At 43.6% G+C, this 24,388-nt stretch overlaps 1 protein-coding gene across 4 annotated transcripts in view; it reads right to left on the reverse strand.

Moving 5' to 3' along the window:
* The window catches only part of VPS13B (vacuolar protein sorting 13 homolog B), a 1,020,896-nt gene that overhangs the window by 132,781 nt on the left and 863,727 nt on the right, over nucleotides 1-24,388 (reverse strand). For all 4 annotated transcript variants that reach the window (XM_040432419.1, XM_040432415.1, XM_040432418.1 and 1 more), the window contains exons 41-42: nucleotides 7,185-7,366; nucleotides 43-392 (exon numbers count right to left, since the gene is read on the reverse strand). In XM_040432419.1, coding sequence (XP_040288353.1) covers nucleotides 43-392; nucleotides 7,185-7,366 — 532 coding nt within the window. The remainder of the gene's footprint in view (nucleotides 1-42; nucleotides 393-7,184; nucleotides 7,367-24,388) is intronic.

A 24,388-nucleotide genomic window follows, 5' to 3' on the forward strand; every position in this document is an offset into this window, starting at 1 on the left:
ATACTGACATCAATGTATAAAGTGTGGATCACAAATCCTTACCTGCTGCCAAGCCTGGATTGCTGTGTTAATGGAATGGACAGAGTGCTGGCCCACATTCACAAATACTGGATCCACCAGGACACTACAATCAATCAGTTTTTCCAGGGTGTTGAGGGAAATGGCCGTCTGCCCCTGGATGTGGAACTGTTTGACTAAATTCTTCATGGTGAGGTTACGGCACTCCAGAAGTTGGCAATCTGCATCAGTAGAGAATCGTATCTCTTTGCATACGGACGGGCCACTCCACTGACGCATATACATGTGGGGCTCCTTAAGTTTGACGAGCATGTATTCCAGGTCTCCAGGAGTTGTGGTATCAGAGACAAATGGACGTAGGAATTTTGGGGGTGCTAAAAAAAAAAAAAAAAAAAAAAAAGGAAAATTGTGAATAAAATATAAAATACATGGAACACATGACTAGAACTCAGCAGAAACAAATTACTAAAGCTGCCGGACATACAAAAATAATAAGGAAGTGACTTTCTGGGGGTAGACATCCTTTATAAGGTGTTCTAATTGCACTTTTATTGTGTCAATTAGCCATTTTCCATCTCCTAAATTGTGTTACATTGCTGAATAAAGCCACAATTAGCAGTGGTTGAGCCGGGCATCGTTAAAACGTCCTGTCATCAACAGAGCCATTCAAACACCGCCCCAGCCAAGAGAAACATAAGGAAGGAAAGGTCTTGTGTGAGAGGAAAAGATGTTTTGATGGGTCCTTTGATTCTGAGCAGCACAAACAGCTCCATGAAAGAGAATGAACGTGTCGCTGAAGGTCAAGTACATGGTCACTCATCACAGAAACAAGCCGCTTCCGTAGACAGGCGTCAATTTTCAGGGCTCATGTTGTTTGTACTTCATATAAAGCTAAATCCTGGAAAACACCTTTAAGGAAGTTAAAATACTCCTTAAAGGGATTGTCCAAAATGTGTGTTTTTTAAAGCAGCATAGACAATGTTATAATAATAATAACAATAATAATTATAGCAATAAAACAATATATTCACTATCCCAAACCTCTTCTGTCTCAGCACCTCTGCTCCTCTCCTCCCTGCCAAGCTTTGTTCTCTTGACTGCAGCAGTAATGTGTCCTAATACTGCATGTGACCGCTGCAGCCAATCACTGGCCTCGTTGGTGTGATGCCATATACTAGTGAGGCCAGTGTAACAGTCATCTGCAGTATACGGGTACATCAGCGCTGCAGTCAAAACATTACATTGCAACGGCAGCAGTGGACAGGAAGAGAGAAGAGAAATGGCACGTGCGCACTGTGCTTGTGGTCTCCTCATACAGCTGATCGGTGGGGGTGCCGGTAGTGGACCCCTGCCGATCTGATATTGATGACCTATCCTAAGGCTACAAACGACGTGTCGCTATGGGACATGCTACATGCTGTGATGTGTCACAAAAAATCCATCTGTCGTCCAATCCCACGAAATACATTATCAAGTGTCGCGCGACTTTCTTGTCGCAACACACATGTCGCCATGTAGCCATACCCCTTTGTGTCGCGTGTAGCCATTCCCAGCGGGAATCCACACTGCCCTTCCTATGGCTGCAGATTTGGTTCCGGCAAGATTTCAAATCTCCTTCAAGAAGTAACCTGTCGTTGATGCAGGAGGTTTATGCGTATTTCAGGAGAAGAGCGCTCCTACCGCCTGCCCCGTTCTCCTGATGGGGTGCAATGTAAGGAGAAACACAGCCGCCTGCCAGTCACTGCTAGGAGAGATGGTGGGAGGCCGGGAGACACTATGGGGGGACGTATCAGGAAGTCAGTTTTGCTTTGTCTTTCACTTGGCAAAAGGTGCGTCAAATGACCAAAAGTGAGACTTTGTTTGGCGCATCTTTAAACCCTCTAGAAATGCGATTCCATATTTTCTACACCAAATTCTGGGACTTAAAGGGCATCTGTCAGCAGATTTGTCCCTATGACACTGGCTGTCCTGTTGCATGTGCAATTGGCAGATGAAGACATCTGTGTTGGTCCCATGTTCATATGTGACTGCAATGCTGAGAAAAATTGTGTTTTAATATATGCAAATGACGTTAATCCTAGAAGCTCATTTGCATATATTAAAACTTAATTTTACTCAATGCGGGAACTTATGAACATGGGACCAACACAGACGCCTTCAGCTGCCAAGCGCACATGTAACAGGTCAGCCAGTGTCATAGGTACATATCTGCTGACAGATGCCCTTTAATATTATTTATTATTAAAGCGCCATTCATTCCATAGCGCTGTACATATGATAAGGGGTGCACATACATAATACAGACAATTGCACTAAGCATAATCAAGACGAGTTACAGACTGGTACAGAAGGAGAGGGCCCTGCCCGGGAGGCTTACAATCTACATGGTATGGGAGAAGGACACACTAGGTGCGGGTGAAGTTGGTCATGGCGGTATGGAGGCAGCAGGGTCACTGGTTGTAGGCTTGTCTGAAGAGGTGGGTTTTTAGGTTTCTTTTGAAGGATTCCACTGTAGGTGAGAGTCTGATACGTTGGGGTAGCGAGTTCCAGAGTATGGGGGATGCACGGGAGAAATCTTGGAGGCAATTGTGGGAAGAGGCGATAAGAGGAGAGGAGAGAAGGAGGTCTTGTGAGGATCGGAGAGTGCGTGTGGGGATGTATCCGGAAAGTAGCTCAGAGATGTAGGGAGAGGACAGGTTGTGGACAGCCTTGTATGCTATGACAAATTTCCCAAAGAGAAAAAAACAACAGGATTCCTAGGGGCACTGGTTCTTCAAAAAGGATAAAAAGCTGCATTTTATTGATACAAGCATAAGGATAAAACAGTTTTGCAACGCGTTTCATCTTCCTTACTTAAAAAGGCACAATATTTTATCCTTATTATTTTATGCTTTTTCTACTTTTGAAAAACCTGCGTCCCTAGGAATCCTGTTTTTTGCTTTTTTTCTCTTTGCAATTTTACCTTTTGGTTTCACCAACAGGAAGGGAACAGCGCTCTATCCTTGACCTGGCCCAGAGGATTGCTTCATGAGCTGGTATACCACACGCTTTTATTCATCATCATCATCCGGTAAGCAGACATTTCTCGGAGCCTTCTATCTGTTTATACGGTTTCACACTATGGAGCGCCTTCTTAGTTTCTTTTTATTGCAATGATAAATCTGACATTAAACTATGTACACCTTTTGGGGCAATTTGTTTTTATTATTGCATTATACTCATTTTGAGCTGCAAATCTTTTTTTCAATTGGTCAATTTATTGAAAATTTTGGACCACTGTCTTTGTGCAGCCTTGAGTTTATCTAGAAGCAGAATCTGAATTTTCCCTCTGTTCCATCAGGCAGCTCAGCCTGACGGCTTCTTATCTCTGACCTTATAAACATACATTATAATTCATTTCTTATCTTACTGATAAGAATGTGGCTTAGAGTACTTTCACACTAGCGTTTTTTGCATAATCCATCATGGATCTGCAAGAACGCTTCCGTTACAATAATACAACCGCATGCATCCATCATGAACGGATCCGGTTGTATTATGTCTTCTAAAGCCATGACGGATCTGTCATGAACACCATTGAAAGTCAATGGGGGACGGATCCGTTTTCTATTGTGTCAGAGAAAACGGATCCGTCCCCATTGACTCACATTCTGTGTCAGGACGGATCCGTTTTGCTCAGTTTCGTCAGACGGACACCAAAACGCTGCAAGCAGCGTTTGGGTGTCCGCCTCCAGAGCGGAATGGAGACTGATCGGAGGCAAACTGATGCATTCTGAGCGGATCCTTTACCATTCAGAAAGCGTTAGGGCAAAACTGATCCGTTTTGGACTGCTTGTGAGAGCGGTCCAAAGTGTTTATGACCTTTTAGTAATTTAGAGATAATGCTTATTAGATGATCGGCACAAAGTGAAAGTAAAAAGTACAATTCACACCCCTAACAGTTAACTCTGTTGCTCAATATGGCTCAACATTTTTAATAAAGGCCAATTGAAAAAAAGATTTTTAGCCCAAAATGAGTAAAATGCAATCATAAAAAAGGCTCCTGAAGGTGTCTAAAGCCTTTAAGGTAAAAACCTTTGCATGGTAAGTGCTTTCCAAGTGCAATTTATTTACCTAAATAAGCAGTATAATGCCTTGTTCGTAAGGCTACACTCACAGTAGTGTTATGTAATTCACCCGGCTGTTCCGGCAGAGAAACAGCCTGGCGGAGTCCTATGTATCTGGCATAGCCGGAAACTGCCAGATCCCCATTGACTATAATTGGATTCGACAGGGAACTGTCCTCTTTCTGGCATGAATGCAGACTTTTGGCTGAACAAAAAAGACAGCCAGCATTTATACCGGAACAGGCTGCCGGATTACTTAAAGGGGTTTTGCCATTTCAGACAATGGGGGCATATCGTTAGGCTATTCACCCATTGTCTGACAGGTGCGGGTCCCACCTCTGGGACCCGCACCTACAATAAAAACGGAGCGGGGAAACGAACAAAGGGCGCACTGAGTAAGCGCAGCCTCCCTCCATTTATTTCTATAGGGCTGTCGAAAATAGCCAAGCGCTGGCTTGGATATTTTCGTCTGCCCCATAGAAATGAATGGGAGCAGGAGCCGCGAGTGTGCGGTGCGCTCCATTTCACTTCTATGGGAGCAGCACTTGGTGGTGGAACGGACCCTGGGAAATCCGGGGTCCTCCAGCCACAGCTCTCCCTGCTCCGTTCTCGTTGTATCAGACAATGGGGGCATATCCTAGCGATATGCACCTATTATATGCGATGGGAATACCCCTTTAACACTAATGTGGACCTAGGGTAAGTCATTATTAAAGGGGTATTTCCATCTAGGATGTTTATGACATATCGTTAGGCTGTGCCATAAATGTCAGATAGGTGCAGGTACCATGTCTGGGACCCGCTCCTATCTGAAGAACAGGGAGAACACATTGTGCATACGAGGCGTCTTCTCCACTCACTACTATGGGACATTTAAAATTAGGCGAGCCAGAGGAGGGACCCGCACCTATTCTAGTGATATGTATAAATGCCCCAGATGGGAATAACCCTTTAAGGGACTGAGATCCCTCTCAGCCTACTCCAGAATCCTCCCTTGTTATTCTGGTTTTTTTTTTTATTAAAGCTGCAGGCAGAGGCGTAACTACCATAGCGGCAGAGCATGCGACTGCTATGGGGCCCAGGGCAAGAGGGGGCTCAGTCTTAGTTGGGATTATCTCCTTTTTTACTAGAGGTAAAAACTTGGTTAGGACTCTACCCTCTAAAGGAACAAATTTTAGCAAATGAGGCAGTGAAAAAATGGCCCATGGGTCATTGAAAAGGGTTAAGATAGAAACTATTCAGAAACCCTTCTGTCCTGTGTGGGGGGCCTGGTTTGATCCTTGCTATGGGGCCATTACTTCTCTATGTACATCACTGGCTGCAGGGAATTTTCCATAGTAGACATAGCTGCAGCTTAGGATACGATTATAGGAGGGGTTTGGAGAGCAGCAACATATTAGGGAATTATGTTTTAGGATCTTTCCTTCAAAAATGAACCCACTTCAGAGTGCCTCATGTATATTTTTAACATGTAGCTTGCAATTTTCAGCTATTACGTTTTGTCAGGTCTCTTTCCCCCGTCTAGACGTATTCCATATACTGTATATGAGGAGAGACATCTAGTCTAACAATGAAACGTTGACATTGAATGATTCCCCCCCCCCGTCCAAAAATCAACACGGAAACAAATAATTGCTTTTTCAGCGTAATTTTATATTTAAGCTCCTCTCAGTTTAGTAGTGAGATGAATGGATCAAAAACTCATATCCCTTTGTCACAAAGCAATTGTAGCCTGTCATAACCCCGTTCAGTGAAATACAATACACTTGAAAAATTAAGGGGCCATAATTATTCTTCGCTCACTTCATACACTACAAGGAATATAGATTCCAAAACTGTTCTTCATCAGTGGGAGGATTTACGAAGCTGAATGTGCCAGAATCCCGCTTAATTTGCCCAAAAAAATTGACGTACATACTTTGCATCATATTTATTAAGCATTTTAGACACTTTTTCTGCCTCAGTTGACAAGGGAATATTGTTTCGTGGAGAAAAGTTGTGGCTTAACCGGAAAAGGGTGTGACTTAAGATATGCCAACAACACAGGCCTAATTTCATCTTCATGGACGACAATGCGCCAGCTCATCGAGGTTGCATCATTAGGGAACGGCTGCTGTAGACTGGGGCACCTCAAATGGAGTGGCCTCAACTTTCTTCAGACCTGAATCCCATTGAAAACCTATGAGCTGAGTCGCCTTGTAGAGGCTCGTAACTCTGTACCCCAGAACCTCAATGACCTGAGGGCCTACCTTCAAGAAGAGAGGGATGCCATGCCTCAGCAGACAATAAGTCGACATGTGAACAGCATGAGACGTCGTTGTCAGGCTGTAATTGATGCTCAAGGCCACATGACTAGTTATTAAGACACTGACAATTTTTTGTGGGTATACCCACCACTGATGTCGGCTTTAGTTTAAAAAAATTGCTTGAAATGAGGAAATTTCCATTGCATACTTCTTAAATGACCTACTTTCATGATATATTATCACTGTAGTGTGAACTTTTCAAGTTTTCCATAAATTTCACCCGAAAGACAAAGATCCCTAACTTTTTGTGAGTAGTGTAATGTTTAGAGAGATTCTTATGAATATTGATGGATCCCACTTATTCTGATGGGGTCTGTGAAGTCTCCATTGGGGTTACAGTAATTTTGTTTGAAAAAATACCGTAAACCCAGATGAATACCAATGCTGCCAGGATGAACAGTGCCTCATATGTATGAATGCACGGATCAGCTATAACCTAGGCTGTCAGATTCCAATATTATGTTCTGGCATAGGAACAGAATATCAGGAATTGCTGGATCAAGCATACCAGTGCCTGATGGTTCCCATTCATTATAATGGAGCCCGTCGGATTCCCGGAATGAATACAGACATTTTGCAGACAAAATACCGCTGCATGCAGGAGTCTTCCATCCTTTTTTTCACCAGAATATGTGACAGCGGTTCCTGCCAGAACCTCCCCAAGCGGATTTGAACCCAGCCTTAACTATAGACATCTTTGGACAGAGCAGTTATGGAATTATCATATCTATATATACTGTATAATAAAATATACCTGCGCCTAATTGATCCAGATGATGACACAGGTGCAGTTCTAGATGAGCAAAGTGAACGGAAACTCCAAAAGAAGGAACCAACCAGGGAGTAAAACAGGAATCCACCCTCGTACAAGCTGCCAGTGCTGTAGGAGTCACAAGCTGGTCACACGCACTTTGAGAGCCAGATTCACTTTCGGAGCTATGGGAAACATAAAAAAGATGGGGTTTTTTAAGCTATAACAAAACTATTCCAAGATTATAAAATGTTATACGATAAGTGCAGATGGCCTTGTTCGTTTGCCCAAAATATTCAGAAAAGTGTAGCCAACATAATTATATTTTATTTCACATCTGACCATTAGGATTTGCATAAATATTTATCTGGAAAAAGTGGCATTCAATTGTGTAATTATATCCGAATACTGTTATTCTTTCCTATTTATAATCGAAAATGCTACAGCCAACAAGCCAAAAAAGATAGAAGCAGAAAAACTGAAGCAGCTGTAATGAATTTACTGGTTTGATATTATGGATGAAAAAACTGAAAAGATGCATTAGTAATGATACGATTAGAAACAGCACTGGAATTTATATAGCCACTGTTACCTAAGGCATAGACATAAGAACAACATAAAGACATAAGATAATAAAGAAGAAAACTTAAAATGTGCACCATAAGCTCCACCGCCTTTTTTATGTACAGCAAGTGGGAGCGTGGAGGCTCCGTACCACATCAATAAGGTTTACTGGATGCTGGTTGAAACACTGGGAAGAAAATGAGCTCTTAGCTAGCTATCCTATAAGTCACTGTTCAAAACAGGCATTGAGACATGACTTGGATAATAATTAAGCCAGCATCTCATCTGCAGACAGGTGATTTGGGGTGATTTCCCCTCATCAGGGCAGAGCAGAGAATACTGGCTTAAGGGCTCATGCACAAGAACATCAGCATCTGATCCTCATTTTTTACAGGTTGGATGCAGACCTATTCACTTCAATGGGGCTGCAAAAGATGCCGACGGCACATGGTGTGTCTATCCCGTGGCATCTGCAAAAATATAGAACATGTCCTATTCTTGTCCGCATTACGGACAAGGATAAGAGTGTTTTAATACAGACAGGACATTCTGTTCCACAAAATGTGGAACGCACACGGCCGGTAATCATGTTTTGCGGATCCGCCATTTGCGGACCACAAAACAGGCAACCGTCGTGTGCATGAGCCCTAACTGGGTGAGAGGCCTAGGTCATGATTTGGGGGATACTATGGGGAAGATTTATCAAACTGGTGCAAAGTAGAACTGGCTTAGTTGCCTATAGCAACCAATCAGATTCCACCTTTCATTTTCATTTACAGCTCCTTTGGAAAATGAAAGGTGTAATCTGATTGGTTGATATGAGTAAATAAGTCAGGACTACTTTACACCAGTTTGATAAATCTCCTCATGAAGAGCGCCTAAATAGCATGAGGAGTCTTCTGTGAAGAGGTATGCAAATGAGACAGAGCTTGTTAAGAGCTCATTTGCATCACTTCTTCCCAGAATTCCAAAGGAGCATGTATGGCCTGTAAGCCTCCTCTGCGCAAGGAGAGATAGTACTCCCAAGTAGCTATCAGTTAAAACACTAAGCAGGAATGGAAGAGTAGTAATAATTCATCTTGTTTTATGTAATATTTTGTAGAAAGAAGTCTAATTTTGGAGGCACCAAAGAATCCTTCAAGATTAGCATCAATTTCTATACCAGACCAAGTTTCCTTGGACCCTTCAGATGGCATGATTCTGATGACCCACTCTTTATCAGGATTTTGTGGTTGATGGTCTATCCTCAGGATCAGCCATGATTATCATATTGGCATAAGTACAACACCCCGCTGATCAGCTGTTCCAACTGCTCCAGATGTATACAGCGGCAATGAGGGAGGGCCAGCTCGATTGTGGTGCTTCTTAAGCCAGACAAAGACCCTAGGGAATTTGGGTTAAATAGACCCATATCTCTGTTAAATATAGATTATAAAATACTTAAGAAGATATTGGCCAACAGGCTGAATAGAGTTATCCCTACCACTATACATGACGACCAGTCGGAGTTCATTCCTGGACACTCCACCTCCAGTAATATTAGAAATGCGCAGGTTATAGCCCAGGTAGGAGCAGCCACCAAAAAGCACTGGGCACTAGCCTCTTTAGATACAGCTAAGGCATCTGACTCCCTGGAATGGCCCTACCTTCTAGAGGTCTTAACATACTTTGGATTTAGAGAATATACATTTTGTTGAGTGTATAAGTGGAAAAAAGTAAGGGCCTATTTGCCGTTTAGCGGTGCAGTTATATGTTCTAAAGTATTAGTGGCACAAAAAACAAGTATTTGCCGCTTTGTGGTGAAATGAGAAAATTACAGCCCTTTTTGGCGTGCATTTGTAGCGAAAAATATATATTTACCGTTCATCGGTGCAGTTATATGTTCTAAAGCCTTTTGTGGTGTGTATAAGTGGAAAAAAGCAAGGGCCTATTTGCCGTTCAGAGGTGCAGTTATATGTTGTAAAGCCCTTTTTGGCGTGTATTAGTGCCAAAAAAATATATATTATTTGCTGTTCTGCGGTGCAGTTACATGTTCCAAAGGCTTTTGTGGCGTGTGTAAGTGGAAAAAAGTAAGGGCCTACTTGCCATTCAGCAGTGCAGTTATATGTTCTAAAGCCTTCTTTGGCGTGTATTAGTGGGGAAAAAAAGGGGCTTTTTAGCCGTTGTGTTGTGAAGTGAAAAAATTACAGACTTTTTTGGAGTGTTTTAATTTCCTTTTTATTTATTTATTTGATCTAATAGTATGTCAGACAGAAAAGTGCCAGGCCCTGCACAGGGGAGTGGCAGAGGCCTAAATGTTTCTGGTGCAGGCAAAGGTTGCAGCAGAGTAAGTGGGCGTGGCAGCAGGAGTTGCAGCGAGAAGCCTGAGCTCCTGGTGTCATCTAGCGGTCGTGTCCTGACCAGCAACCCAGCGGTTCTTAAATGGTTAACTCGGTCATCCACTTGTCCCAAGTGACATCAGACACCCCCAGCCAAGAGTTGGTGGGTTTGTCATACACAACTCTTAGTTGGCATGGTCTGGGAGCAGGCCCTGTGCCCTCACATGTCCTCACAGACTAGTGGTCACTATGGACCTATTTACGTTCTTGGATCAAGTACTGTTTTTTGCCTTTTTTTTTGTGTATAAAACTTCACTTTTATTTCATTATTTAAATGTACATTATACTTTTAATCTTATTTCATCCTATTACAATGCTAAAGACATTAAAGAAATTAACATGTGATCGGAAACGAACCTTCAAAGGCTGGACTCCGCCCCCAACACTCACACCTGCATCATCCCCTGAAGACGCTGGTATACAGCGAAACATGTCGGGATGCAGGGCGTGTGAGTGTTAGGTTTTAGGCAGTATGATGTGGACTAAGCTCAAATATATGAGCAAATAAAGCAACTATCACAGAAGCTGCGTACCATAGGGACCCAGTAGCCAATAGAAAGTAATACTGAAGGCAGTGGCTACAAGGGGAAGGTGACTTATGGAGAGAGGTGGATAGGAGGTGATAAGAGGAGCATACTGAAAGCACAAGTAGATGTTGCCAGTGCCATTACTAGGGAATAGGTTTGATATAGAACACACTAGAGATATACTAGAGGTATGATATCAAGCATAGATTGTGACGAACACTGTCATCTATGCCTCTATAAGAGATTATACCAACCTACAGGTTAATCTCCTTATTTCTCCTCACTCCTCCCCCTCCCCTCTCTAGTTCTACCCCTACCCCTGTGTCATAGGAATAGAGGGGTTTCAAATAAGAAGTCCCATTTACCAACAAGGTAGCAGCAACTGTGATAACATTTATAACTATAGTACAAAAAGTATATACCAGAATAAATAAAAAAATACAGAGCCAGTCCGCACAACTGAAAGTTTTAATATGTGTCTTTAGCATTGTAATAGGATGAAATAAGATTAAAAGTATAATGTACATTTAAATAATGAAATAAAAGTGAAGTTTTATACACAAAAAAAAGGCAAAAAACAGTACTTGATCCAAGAACGTAAATAGGTCCATAGTGACCACTAGTCTGTAAAGTTAAAACATTGACATGTACTGTGAGGTCAAAGGTTATTGAAAAAATCTCACATGTCCTCCACCTGCCTCTGTCCTTTTCTGTTCCCTCAGCCAGAGAAGTATTATATGCTGTGGGCTCAGCTCCACTATACAGCGAGGACGAGCTACTAGAGGACAGTCAGCAGCTACTGGCCAGACAAAATGTGGAGGAGACATCCACCGCTTCCTCCGGTAGGCGGGCAAGTAGTGATGAGGAGAGTGGCGTGGGAGCGGCGTGCGAGCTGGTGTTGCAAGTGGTCAGAGACCGTTGAGGAGGACATCAGTTTTGTGCACAGTACTCGATGATGATGATGTCGCTGATCGCACTTAGGAGACTAAGTGAATTAGGGGATTCATCATCATTGGGAGAAGAGGGTGGCAGCTTGCCCGTGAGGCAGCGGCGGAGCCAGCAAGTCGCTAGCGTGGCAGGAAGTCAGCAGGGTGGCAGCAGTGGGAGGTCGGGAGCCAAACGTGCCTGGGGTAGACCACCCACTTCGCAGGAGCCTACCTGCCCAGAAAGTAGTGGTGCAGGGGTTCACAGAAGCAGTGGTGGTAGCAGTGAGTCAGTGCAGAGTGTTGGGGGTAAAATCACCTACTCAGCGTTATGGCAGTTTTTTGTTAAGCCGGAGGAGGTGAACATGGCCATTTGTAGAATCTGTGGTCAAAAGGTGAAGCATGGCCAGGGTGCCAATGTTGGCATCACAGCCCTACGTCAACATATGCACCGTCACCATAAAGTGGCCTGGGAGAACCGTGCCTCCGATGTGGTGGTCCAGCTTGCCGCAGGAACCGCTGCATCACCTAGTGGCACACACCCGATTTCACGCAGTCAAGGCTTCACCACCTCAGCCGAAGGGAGCTGTCCTTCCCATCATCTGCTGGTCCTGATGCTCCTGCTCCTCCTCCTCGTCAGTCATTCCGTCAGCAAACAATGTATAAGTCAGCAATCGATGCAGAAGTCAGCAATCAATGCAGAAGTCAGCAATCGATGTAGAAGTCAGCAATCGATGTATAAATCACCAAGGCAATTGCCAAGAGACAACATCATGTGTGCCCTCATCCAACGGCGCAGAAGCTGAATGTGCTCTTGGCCAAGTTGCTGTAGTCCCTCCCTTTCCAAGTGGACTCTGCACCTTTCAGAGAACTGAAGGCTTGTGCCGAGCAGAGGTGGAGAATCCCAATCCGTTATTTCTTTGCCAAAAAGGCAGTACCAGCCCTGCACACGTATGTAGAACAGAAGGTGGGCCAGTCCTTGAGCCTGTCAGTGTCTGCCAAAATTCACGGCAGTGCCGACGTGTGGAGCTGTAACTAGGGTCAGGGACAATACATGTCCTTTACGGCCCACTGGGTGAATGTGGTTCATGCACAGCCACACCAGCAACTTGGCCAGGTCACGCCACTTCTGCCTCCACGTTCTCACGCCGTTGGTCCTGCGACAATGTCTGCCTCTGCCTCCTCATCCTCCACCGTGTCCACAGCCTCCACTGCAGGGACAATTTACAGTGCCCCTCCAGCATACCACATGTGCAGGGCACGGCAGTGTCATGCTGTTGTGCACCTCGTTTTCCTGGGCGAACTGAGTCACACGAGGGAGGAACTGCTCCATATCCTTCATCAAGAAATCAAATCCTGGCTTTCTCTGCGACAACTCAAAATTGAAACTATGATGACCAACAATGGGAAGAACATGGTGTAGGCGCTGCGTCAAGGATGACTGAGCCATGAGCCCTGCATGGCACACGTGTTCAATCTGGTTTGTCAAGCGGTTCCTGAAGTCTTCCACCCATCTGCAAGACTTGCCACTCATACGCCACAAAGCACACCCTCCTTGAGCTGCAGCGGCAGAACGGCCTCCCCCAACATAGGCTGATTTGCGACGTTTCCACCCTTTGGAATTCCACCCTCCATATGTTGGACCGACTATACGAACAGAGAAAAGCCATAAACGATTTCTTGATGATCCAAGCAGACAAAAGTACTCCTCTGTGTAACTTCCATGTCAGCCAGTTGCAGCTCATGCGTGACACCTGCCATTTGCTCAGGCCCTGAGGAGGCCACGTTATTTGTCAGTCGCCAGGACTATGGGATAAACAATGTCATTCCACAGCTTCATGTCATGGAACAGATGCTGGCAAATCTGGCTGGTCAGGAGACTGGAGATGTGGCGCCTAGATCTCACGGCCACATGAGCCCTGTGGGGGCTGAACTGGAGGAGGAGGACATTTGAGCACAAGCAATGTGTAGCGAAATGGGTGGTTTTTATACACAGGTAACAGGAGAGAAGGAGCAGCCTGAGGAGCTACAGGGTGATGAGGAAGAGGAGACAGAGGATCCAGACACACTGTAGCAGTATGCAGTGGAGATGGAGGTAGGGAGTCCCTCCGAGTCACTTGTACAAATGGCCCAATGTATGCTCACTTGCTTGCGTAGTGACAGCCGAATTGTCAGCATTCAGCAGAGGGATGAATTCTGGCTCTCCACCTTGTTGGATCCTCGCTACCGGTCCAAAATTACACCCGCTGAGAGGGAAGACAAACTGAACTACTATAGAGACATCCTATGTAGTCAGTTGGCCGCTGCCTATCTGCGCCATCATCCATCCTCTCGCAGGTCTGACCTGGAGGCCCTCTGTGCTCACGTTCCTCTGTCATGGAGAGACTGGTTTCTTCTGGTTACCTATCTCAGCCTACTATTCTGATGCTGCCACACATCTGATGCCAAGTGCTCCTTCTTTCACCCACCATCTTCAGCTGGTACTGGTATTGCCACTCACCTCCCCACTCTGTCACTGGGTCACTCTGTGGTCTCCTGATGCTGCTTCCACCTCCACACTATGCCACCTTGCCACTCTGTGGTCTCCTGATGCTGCTGCCACCTCCACACTATATCACCTTGCCACTCTGGGGTCTCCTGATGCTGCTGCTACCTCAACACTATGTCACCTTGCCACTCTGTGGCTTCCTGATGCTGTTGCTGCCACCTCCACACTGTCATTGTGCCACCCTGTGGAATCCTTATGATGCTGCTGCCACCTCCACACTGTCATTGTGCCACCATGTGGCCTCCTTCTGATGCTGCCACCTCCACACTGTTATTGTGCCACTCTGTGGTCTCCTCATGCTCCTTCTGCTGCTGCCTCCACACTGTCATTGTTCCACCATGTGGCCTCCTCCTGATGCTGCCATCTCCACACTGTCATTGTGCCACTCTGCGGCCTCCTGATGCTGCTATCTCCACACTGTCATTGTGCCACTCTGTGGCCTCCTGATGCTGCTGGCACCTCTGCACTGTCATTGTGCTACTCTCTGGCCTCCTCCTGATGCTGCTGCCTTTTCCAGACTCTGTCATTGGGCCACTCTGTGGTCTCCTCATGCTGCTTCCACCGCACCACTATGTCATAGAGCCACTCTGTGGACTTCTCATGCTGTTCCCACCCTCCCCACTTCATGACTGGGCCACTATTTTGGTTTTCGGCCTGGCTGACATCATCATTTATTTGACCCTTCTTCTGATCTGTCAGAAGGAAGGAAAAATGAGACACACAACAGATACTGTCTATGTAACAGCTGTAAGGCCTGTATGACATGGTCCCTATTTTGGATCAGCATTGGCTTATGATTTGGTAGCCAAAAACAGGAGTGGGTACAAAACACAGAAGACATGCAAATATTTCATTCACGTGCCATCTCTGTATTGGATCCACCCCTGTTTTTTTGGCTTTAGCAATACTGATGGATTACTGACCAAAACCTGACCGAGTGAAGGCGGATTCTCCACAGACAGGATCCGTTTTTTGGGGGTTATTGTTCTGACGATCAACACAAACTTACTGCTGACACCCTCTCCACTCTGTCGGGGAAGGGGGCTCTACCTGTATAAGCGTTTAATATAACAGGTTCTGTAGACATCTATGTGGAGTCAGCTGATGATGGTGTAAAAGAAGTGCACTTCTTCTTGACGCTAACATTGACCTGTAAGGCTGAGTTCACACTTGAGTGTTTTGGTCAGTTTTGGCCCCGTAACTGCCCAAATAAGTGAAGTGTGCAGTGATTCTAAGAGTGATGCCTGTCATCTGCATGTCATACTGATTTCACTGGTTTCACTACCAGAGCAGACTCCCTATGTGTGTTACTGCAAGGCACAGTGTTCTACACCACTATAAAGGCTCTCTGAAGCAAGGGAATAGCCATTTTTTTTTACTTGATTCGCCACTAATAAATTTAGAGTGAACCAAGTTTTTTCCAAAAATTCGGTGAACCAGACGAATCGAATTTTTTTAAAATTCGCTCATCTCTAGTGAAGAGAGACCCTCTTCCTAGCTTGGTAAGCTGTAGCTTTGAGATGGATGGGAGACCGCCCTCCCACCCTTGGCCAGTGATTATAATTATACCCTTTGAAAATGTAGGGGTCATTTGTTACACAGAAATATGCCTAACTTAGGCATATTTTTGGCGCAGATTGCGATGCAAAAGTCCTTTGCATCTCAGATGCTGGAACTACACAGCTCCGTCCATTGTGCAGTGTACGGAGCTAGTAACTGCAGCACTGCTTTACTGCAATGGGAGCAGAGCTGCAGTTACCAGCTCTGTCCACCACACAATGGCCAGTGCTGGAGCTACAAAGCAACAGCTGATGGGTGGGGATGCAGGGTGTTAGACCTCTGCTGATCTACAGTTTCAAGAAAAAGTATGTGAACCCTTTGGAATTATATGGATTTCTGCACAAATTGGTCATAAAATGTGATCTGATCTTCATCTAAGTCACAACAATAGACAATCACAGTCTGCTTAAACTAATAACACACAAAGAATTAAATGTTACCATGTTTTTATTGAACACACCATGTAAACATTCACAGTGCAGGTGGAAAAAGTATGTGAACCCTTGGATTTAATAACTGGTTGAACCTCCTGTGGCAGCAATAACTTCAACCAAACGTTTCCTGTAGTTGCAGATCAGACGTGCACAATGGTCAGGAGTAAATCTTGACCATTCCTCTTTACAGAACTGTTTCAGTTTAGCAATATTCTTGGGATGTCTGGTGTGAATCGCTTTCTTGAGGTCATGCCACAGCATCTCAATCGGGTTGAGGTCAGGACTCTGACTGGGCCACTCCAGAAGGCATATTTTCTTCTGTTTAAGCCATTCTGTTGTTGATTTACTTCTATGCTTTGGGTCGTTGTCCTGTTGCAACACCCATCTTCTGTTGAGCTTCAGCTGCTGGACAGATGGCCTTAAGTTCTCCTGCAAAATGTATTGATAAACTTGGGAATTCATTTTTCCTTTGATGATAGCAATCAGTCCAGGCCCTGACGCAGCAAAGCAGCCCCAAACCATGATGCCCCCCCACCATACTTTACAGTTGGGATGAGGTTTTGATGTTGGTGTGCTGTGCCTCTTTTTCTCCACACATAGTGTTGTGTGTTTCTTCCAAACAACTCAACTTTGGTTTCATCTGTCCACAGAATATTTTGCCAGTACTGCTGTGGAACATCCAGGTGCTCTTGTGCAAACTGTAAACGTGCAGCAATGGTTTTTTTTGGACAGCAGTGACTTCCTCTGTGGTATCCTCCCATGAAATCCATTCTTGTTTAGTGTTTTACGTATCGTAGATTCGCTAACAGGGATGTTAGCATATGCCAGAGACTTTTGTAAGTCTTTAGCTGACACTCTAGGATTCTTCTTCACCTCATTGAGCAGTCTGCGCTGTGCTCTTGCAGTCATCTTTACAGGATGGACACTCCTGAGGAAAGTAGCAGCAGTGCTGAACGTCCTCCATTTATAGACAATTTGTCTTACCGTGGACTGATGAACAGCAAGGCTTTTAGAGATACTTTTATAACCCTTTCCAGCTTTATGCAAGTCAACAATTCTTAATCGTAGGTCTTCTGAGAGCTCTTTTGTGTGAGGCATCATTCACATCAGGCAATGCTTCTTGTGAAAAGCAAACCCAGAACTGGTGTGTGTTTTTTATAGGGCAGGGCAGCTGTAACCAACACCTCCAATCTCATCTCATTGATTGGACTCCAGTTGGCTGACACCTCACTACAATTAGCTCTTGGAGATGTCATTAGTCTAGGGGTTCACATACTTTTTCCACCTGCACTGTGAATGTTTACATGGTGTGTTCAATAAAAACATGGTAACATGTAATTATTTGTGTGTTATTAGTTTAAGCAGACTGTGATTGTCTATTGTTGTGACTTAGATGAAGATCAGATCACATTTTATGACCAATTTGTGCAGAAATCCATATCATTCCAAAGGGTTCACATACTTTTTCTTGCAACTGTATCTGAGGATAGGCTATCAAAATCTTGGATAATCCATTTCATTGTAAATGTTGATGCCAATATTGCACACACAGGACACACCAATAGTGTCTAAAAGGTGACCTGAAAATCAAACCAACAAACAGACCCCTGAAAAGAGCTTCACTCCAAAATCGGCTCCAAATGAGGGTTGTCTTCTCTAGAGCCTGGGATCAGTGATCTTGTTGGCTACTGAAATAAAGGTAGAGATAACTACAACAAAAGCGTTCCAGATGTAGTGAAGACCTCGATGCAAATCTGCAGCAAAATCCAGATGTGCTATATACGGATTTACTACACCGAAAGTGGTAAATCTGTGGCATATTCCACAACAGACGGAAAATGTTGTGGATTTGAAAATCAATACCATGGCTGGTTTTCTGAGCAGAAGATGTCCACAGCATGAGGAGGATATCCGTAAAGTCTCATTCACTTGTGCTGTACTGTAATACACTGCAAATATTACCTGGGCGAATCCACAGCAAATCTGCCACATGTGAACTCAGCCTAATTGTTTTCTTTGCATTGATTCCTTTAAGCTTTATTCACATGTAGATTTGATCAGTATTTTGCATCAGAATTATAAACCCAAATAAGAAGTAGATGCAAATGTGTGAATAAGGCCAAAAAGAATAAATGAAAATAAATTTAAGCTGAGTTCACACGTGGCCGATCCTCTGTGGTTTTGCCCAAGTAATATCCGCAGTGGATCAGGCATAAAATCTGACTTTACAAATTTCCTCCTCATGCTGTGGATGTTTCCGCTCAGAAAAAAAGCTTGCCGTGGATTTCCAAATATAGAGCATGCTTAGTCTGTTGCTAAAATGCTGTAGCGTCTAACAGGAGATTTTACCACTTTCAGGGTATCTTCTCATGGCTAAAATTTGGCACTGATTCAGCGGTGGAAAACAGGCATTTCCACTGCTAAAACCACTTTCAAAATTCCATCAACAGTTTCCCATTGAATACAATGTAAAAACGCGACCATGTGCACATCTTAGAGTTTTTTCCAGCAGCTGATTGGAAAAACAGTTGAGAAGGGACATGTTACTTCTTAGGCCTCTTTCACACGTCAGTAGATCATGGACATGTGCCCTCTGTGTTCTCCACGGACAGCACATGCACCCATTGACTTTATCGTGTGGTTTCAGTGGTTTCCCAAGGACTGTGGGTCTGTGGTGACACGACAGAAGCACGCACTAATTTTATCCGTGATTACAGATCCCTCACACACATTATAATCTACGGGTCAGTGAAAACCACAGTCACTACATGGATGCCATATCCGTGTTTGGCCCATGGTTTTAATGGATCGGTGCTAGGAGATGCTCTGGAGATGAATCTTTGCCCTAGCAGTGTCAGTGGGATACAGATGTAAAAAAAAAAAGATGTCAAAGAAACAAAAAACGGACACAGATCCTTCACGAACATCTTGTCATGAATGTCACAATGGACACGGACAAGTCAAAGGTCTTAGAAGCAGATTTGATTGTGGATTCCATAGAAGTCAGTAAGGAAGTAGAGAAACAGGCAAGAACTCTTGCAAAGCACTTGTAAAAACGTCTCTAAAAATGGCACCAAATTACAAATCTGTCACCAAAAAATTACATCTTTTTAGCTACTAATTCTACTACGGATTTTTCTGCTGTGAATGTTAACAGTGTGAACATAGCCTCAATGTAGCAGAATAGGAATTCATGTGACTCCACCGCACAGACTACCATTACGATTTATGATTATTCACTTATAGAGCGCTGACATATTTTGCAGCGCTTTACGGACATTATCATCACTGACTGTCTCCAATGAGGATCACAATCTAAGGTCCCTATCAGGATGTCTTTGGAGTGCGGGAGGAAACCAGAGAACCCGGAGGAAACCCACGCAAACACGGGGAGAACATACAAACTCCATGCAGATGTTGTCCTTGGTTGGATTCAAACCCAGGACCCCAGCACAGTCCAAAGCAAAATCCACATGGAACATGTTTACTGCATATTTACTGCAGGCATCTACTAAAATAATATTCAGCAGGTTTTTATTTACTTTGGCCCCCTCCACACATGATGGGGACCAGCGTTGAAGATTCTTCTCATATCTAGACAGATTTTAAATCAGAGTAGATATGTAGTATGTGTCCCTCGACACCCTATAGTGATGGCTAACCTCCGGCACTCCAAGCTGTGGTAAAACTACAATTTCCAAGATGCACACTTGCTTGGCTTTTCTCAGAACGCCATAGAAATGAATGGAGCATGCTGGGAGTCGTAGTTTCACCACAATTGGAGTGCCGGAGGTTAGCCATTACTGCGTATAGATGAATAACTTTGCTATCCACAAGAAAGCAGGGTGAAACTCAGGGGGATGAACCTATGTACAAAAATCACAAATTATTGTGCAAGGCCTGTTTTGCTAAAAAAAAAAAAAAAAAAAAAATGCTCATTTTCCTCCTTTTACATTGCGCTTGCCATTTATATTAACAGCAGGTGGGGTATGGGCAAGTCCAATGCAGCCTGGAGTTTCCTGGTGGTTTTTGCTCCCTTGGCGTTAGCAGCATGCTCTGAGTATGGCATTTTCAAACATTCCTTATACATTTCTCTATAGGAAAGTTTCCTGACATAGATTGCAAGAAATGCCATGGGCCGACTATAGCTGCCTGCTCCCCACCTTACTCTGCCCACTATTTGAAGAAGTGGCAAGTGAGGTTCCAGACCCCCAAGAAGTCACATAATTTTAAGCAATTTTAAGCAAGAATGGCATGTGCCAAACTCAATATTTTTGACACCAGTTCTCTGGCATACCTCCCAGCTCCTAGCTCCTGGCACACGGACCTCCTGCATGTCTTAAAGGGGTTGTCCGGGTTTCGAGCTGAACCCGGACATACCCTTATTTTCACCCAGGCAGCCCCCCTGAGGCTAGCATCAGAGCATCTCATGCTCCGATGCGCTCCCTTGCCCTGCACTAGATTGCGCAGGGCAAGGTCTCTTTTGTTTTCAATAACACACTGCTGGGAAGAAAACTTCCGCCCGGCAGTGTGTTTGGTGACGTCACCGGCTCTGATGGGCGGCTTTAGCGCTGCCCTAACCGTTTTACTGGCTAGGGAAGTGCTAAATACCACTCATGAGTGCCAGTGACGTCACCGGGCTTCCTCGCAGCCGCATGGAGAGCCCCGGTATGTCACCGGATCTCCAAAAAATGCCTTTGCCCTGCGCGATTTAGGACAGGGCAAAGGAGAGCATTGGAGCATGAACTGCTCCGATGCTCATGTCAGGGGGGCTGCTGGGGTGAAAATGGAGGGATGTCTGGGTTCAGCTCTGAACCCGGACAACCCCTTTAATATTTGTGCCACATCTTTATACTATGATTGTTCTTAGTACATTTGCCCCAATGTTATATTGGCTGGCTACTAAGAAAACCATAAATTGTTATCTTTTTGTCTTAAATCTTTTTTTTAATGGGTTACCAAAACTTTTTAAATCACTGGGACCAAATGTTCATAAGATGTGATAAAAAAAGCTTTGATTTAACATTACCTTATTATTAAGCCCGAAAAGTGTGGACGCCAGACCCTTTTCTAAATATTATTTTATATAAAATCAATACACAAGAGCGGTGAAAAGAAAGATTTAAAAATATCCTTCAGAATCCTGCGTCACTGTTTCATTCGATCAAGATAATCAGAGAACATGGTGAAATTATCCAATGTTCTTTGTGACCTATGTTAATACTGTAAGCAAAATGAGAACTTCAAAAGAAAGTTCAAATAATAATAATAATAATAATAGCTCACATAAGAAATAGCTCAGCAAAAAAAACAAAAAAAACTCTGGAATGAACATCAGATTAAATATTAAAAGGTCACTGCTTTATTACAAAAAAGGAAAAAGAAACATGATCAGTGGGGATCTGGGTGCTGAGAAGCCCTCCAACAGCTAAAATGATGGAGAAGAAGCCAATGGTTGAGTGTTACGTCCCTCCTTGGCTTATTCAATTCACTTATTCACTAATGTAAAAAACGGACTATGCAAGACGGAAAATAGCAATCAGAGTTGAAGCGACGCAGCACTTAAAGTTCCTGCCCCTTGGTTCTACCAAACAATAGGAGTTTGCTGGATTCCCACCAATCAAAAAATAGATAATTTCCTCGAAGCAGGATTACGTGTATTTGTATTGAAGTTTCAAGTGGGGGAAAAAAACTAAACAAAATCTAGATAAAAATATGATAGCAAATAAACAACACCACAAACTACAAGACTTCAAAAGCAAACAAATAAAAAATAAGAAAGGCGTATATGATGTAATTACAAGTGGTGACCAAACATTTAATTTAGTGGCGGTCCTGCTCTTTCACAAAAAGTGAATCTGCTGCTACAATAATAGTGGTAAACACCCACGGCATATGCCTCACCAATCCTATGTAAGGAAAGTTCCTGTGCCCTTAACCTCTTCGCATACACCATCTGTATATATATATGGCCTTAAAGTTGATGCACTGAGAAGTTAGGACGTATATATAAGTCCAAAACTTTAATAGTAAATCTCACTGTCTAGCTGTTCACCATTAAAGTAATCAGGTCAGCATTTTGTCAGTCTGTTCCTACTGAACTGATGCGGAGTTGAAATGGTCATCTGTCACAAAAGGTGAAAAAACATAGCATTCAAAAAGAGCCAATATACCAGCTAATGGTAGAAGAGACATAAGAATAAAGGGGACCTTGTCTTCTTAAGTATTACAGTGATGATGAATGTTAAAATTACACGTACATCAGAGAGGAGATTATTTTTTGTATAAATCTATATGGCTACATTTATACCGCTGAATGACAAATGGGGAAATAAGCAACATAGTTTGAATTTTATTTTGACTAATTTTGCAAACACGATCTGCTGCCGAGAAACAACGAGAGTTGTGGAAGAGCGATGGCATTAGCTTCTCCCCATACTCTGGAGGAGATCGCTGCATGTAAATGCCCCAGCTTCTTCGGCTAGCGATTAGCAGATTGCTTCCTTCCCGACAATCTGCTAAATCGTCGCCCCATGTAAAGGGACCATTAGAATGCATTGTTTTGAAAATAATTTCAATTTAATACGGAAATGTAGGCATTAAAGTCATTGATTCAGAAAGGGTCTAAAGTCCTTATGTTATAAATTCATTAAAAAATCTAAATAAAATCTTAAAAAACAAAACAAAAAACAGCCCACAGACCACCCAAACCTGTGGGCCAAGCAGTGACAATGGTGTCCATCTATGATCTGAACTTCCCAGCCAAAACAACTCATCAGGGGAAGAAAAAGCAAATTAGTCATTGAAAAATAGGAAAATTCTATTTGATTCAATGTGTTTGAGTTAATATTAATTCTTGACCCTAGGCCTCAAATTGCAGCCTTTGGTTGCCACCTAAGCATCCCTCTGTGAACAATCATTCCGGGGCAGAAAAAACAAAAGTCTCAATTTAAATCACATTTAGCTGTCATTAAACGATTGCGCAGCGTAAGAATGCTGTTTATATTCTCACACTTGCGTCCGAACTTAAAACACTGAGATTACTCCGCAGTGAAGTGTTTACTCGTAGGCGCAGCTCAAATTAGCTGGGATGTGAAATATGCTCTCCCCCCACACAAGTATGTTTATAATGAGTTAGATAGCAATGTGTTCTTAATGTGGGGCCATTTAAATGATTAATGAAAAACCTAAACAATCACACTCTTCATGGAAATGTCTCTTCACTAAATGTATGGAGAAAAGAAAATAACAAAGATTGCTGCTGGTTCATCTGCAGTCCATGCAGGGACAGCAAATCTCCACTAGAGGAAAGAATAATTTTTATTTTGCAAATTCCACTTTTAGTATTTATTGAATGTTCATTGTATAAACATAACCATGAAGGTGCGGATATCTAAAGAAAAAAACATATAATAAAGTATAACGCGTGGATCCTTGTAAATTACCTAAAGCAGTGGATACGCGGGGGTGTCTGAAGCTTCTGCAGGAGTAAAAGTTAATCACCAAGGAGTAAGAACAGGCTTGGACTGGTCCACAGTGGGCCCTGCTCAAGGGCGGGTCCCCAGTCCCCCACCCCTTACACAAATGGCACATTAGATTGACTGCATGACATATGAATTGGCAGCATACAGAATCTCAACCAGCCTATGCATCCATATAAAAAACTGTGGTTGATTATTTTAGAGACTACCCAGTTCATTATAGATGCATTGAGTGGCGGAAAAGACTTCTAGGCACAGAGGCAAGACAGCCAGTATCATCTTTCCCAGGGAAATGCCTTCTCGTAGTAACTGCAAGGACCCCATAATCAATCATCTTGAGCGTCTTTCTGCTGCCTTCCGCTATGTGAGCAGGTAATATTAGCACATAGCTGTGCACTGGGCCCCCAGAATTAATTTTACTGGTGGGCCCTAAGCAACCCGGTACAACACTGAGTAAGAAACGGCTGACCAAAGCCAATCAGCGATGACCAAGGAAGCTTCAGTCTAATGTTAACCCTATACTAGAAAGCACATTGAGATGACATTTATTTCTCCACAGATAGTACCCCCCAAATTTCACCCAATTAAGCCTGTACTCTCTGGCTGTCTGCAGATGAGATACTGGCTTATCTAATATCAGAGTCATGTCTCAAGGCCTATCTAAAGGGTCAAACATTGACTTATAGGATAGCTGCCTTACATCTGGTGGCATCAGAGGCAGAGCTTGTTAAGAGCTCATTTGGATCCCTTTCAAGAGTAGCAAGTATGGCCTATAAGTCTCCTCATGCCGAC

The sequence above is a fragment of the Bufo bufo genome, chromosome 5 (genome assembly GCF_905171765.1).
Source record: "Bufo bufo chromosome 5, aBufBuf1.1, whole genome shotgun sequence".
NCBI classification, from domain to species: domain Eukaryota; kingdom Metazoa; phylum Chordata; class Amphibia; order Anura; family Bufonidae; genus Bufo; species Bufo bufo.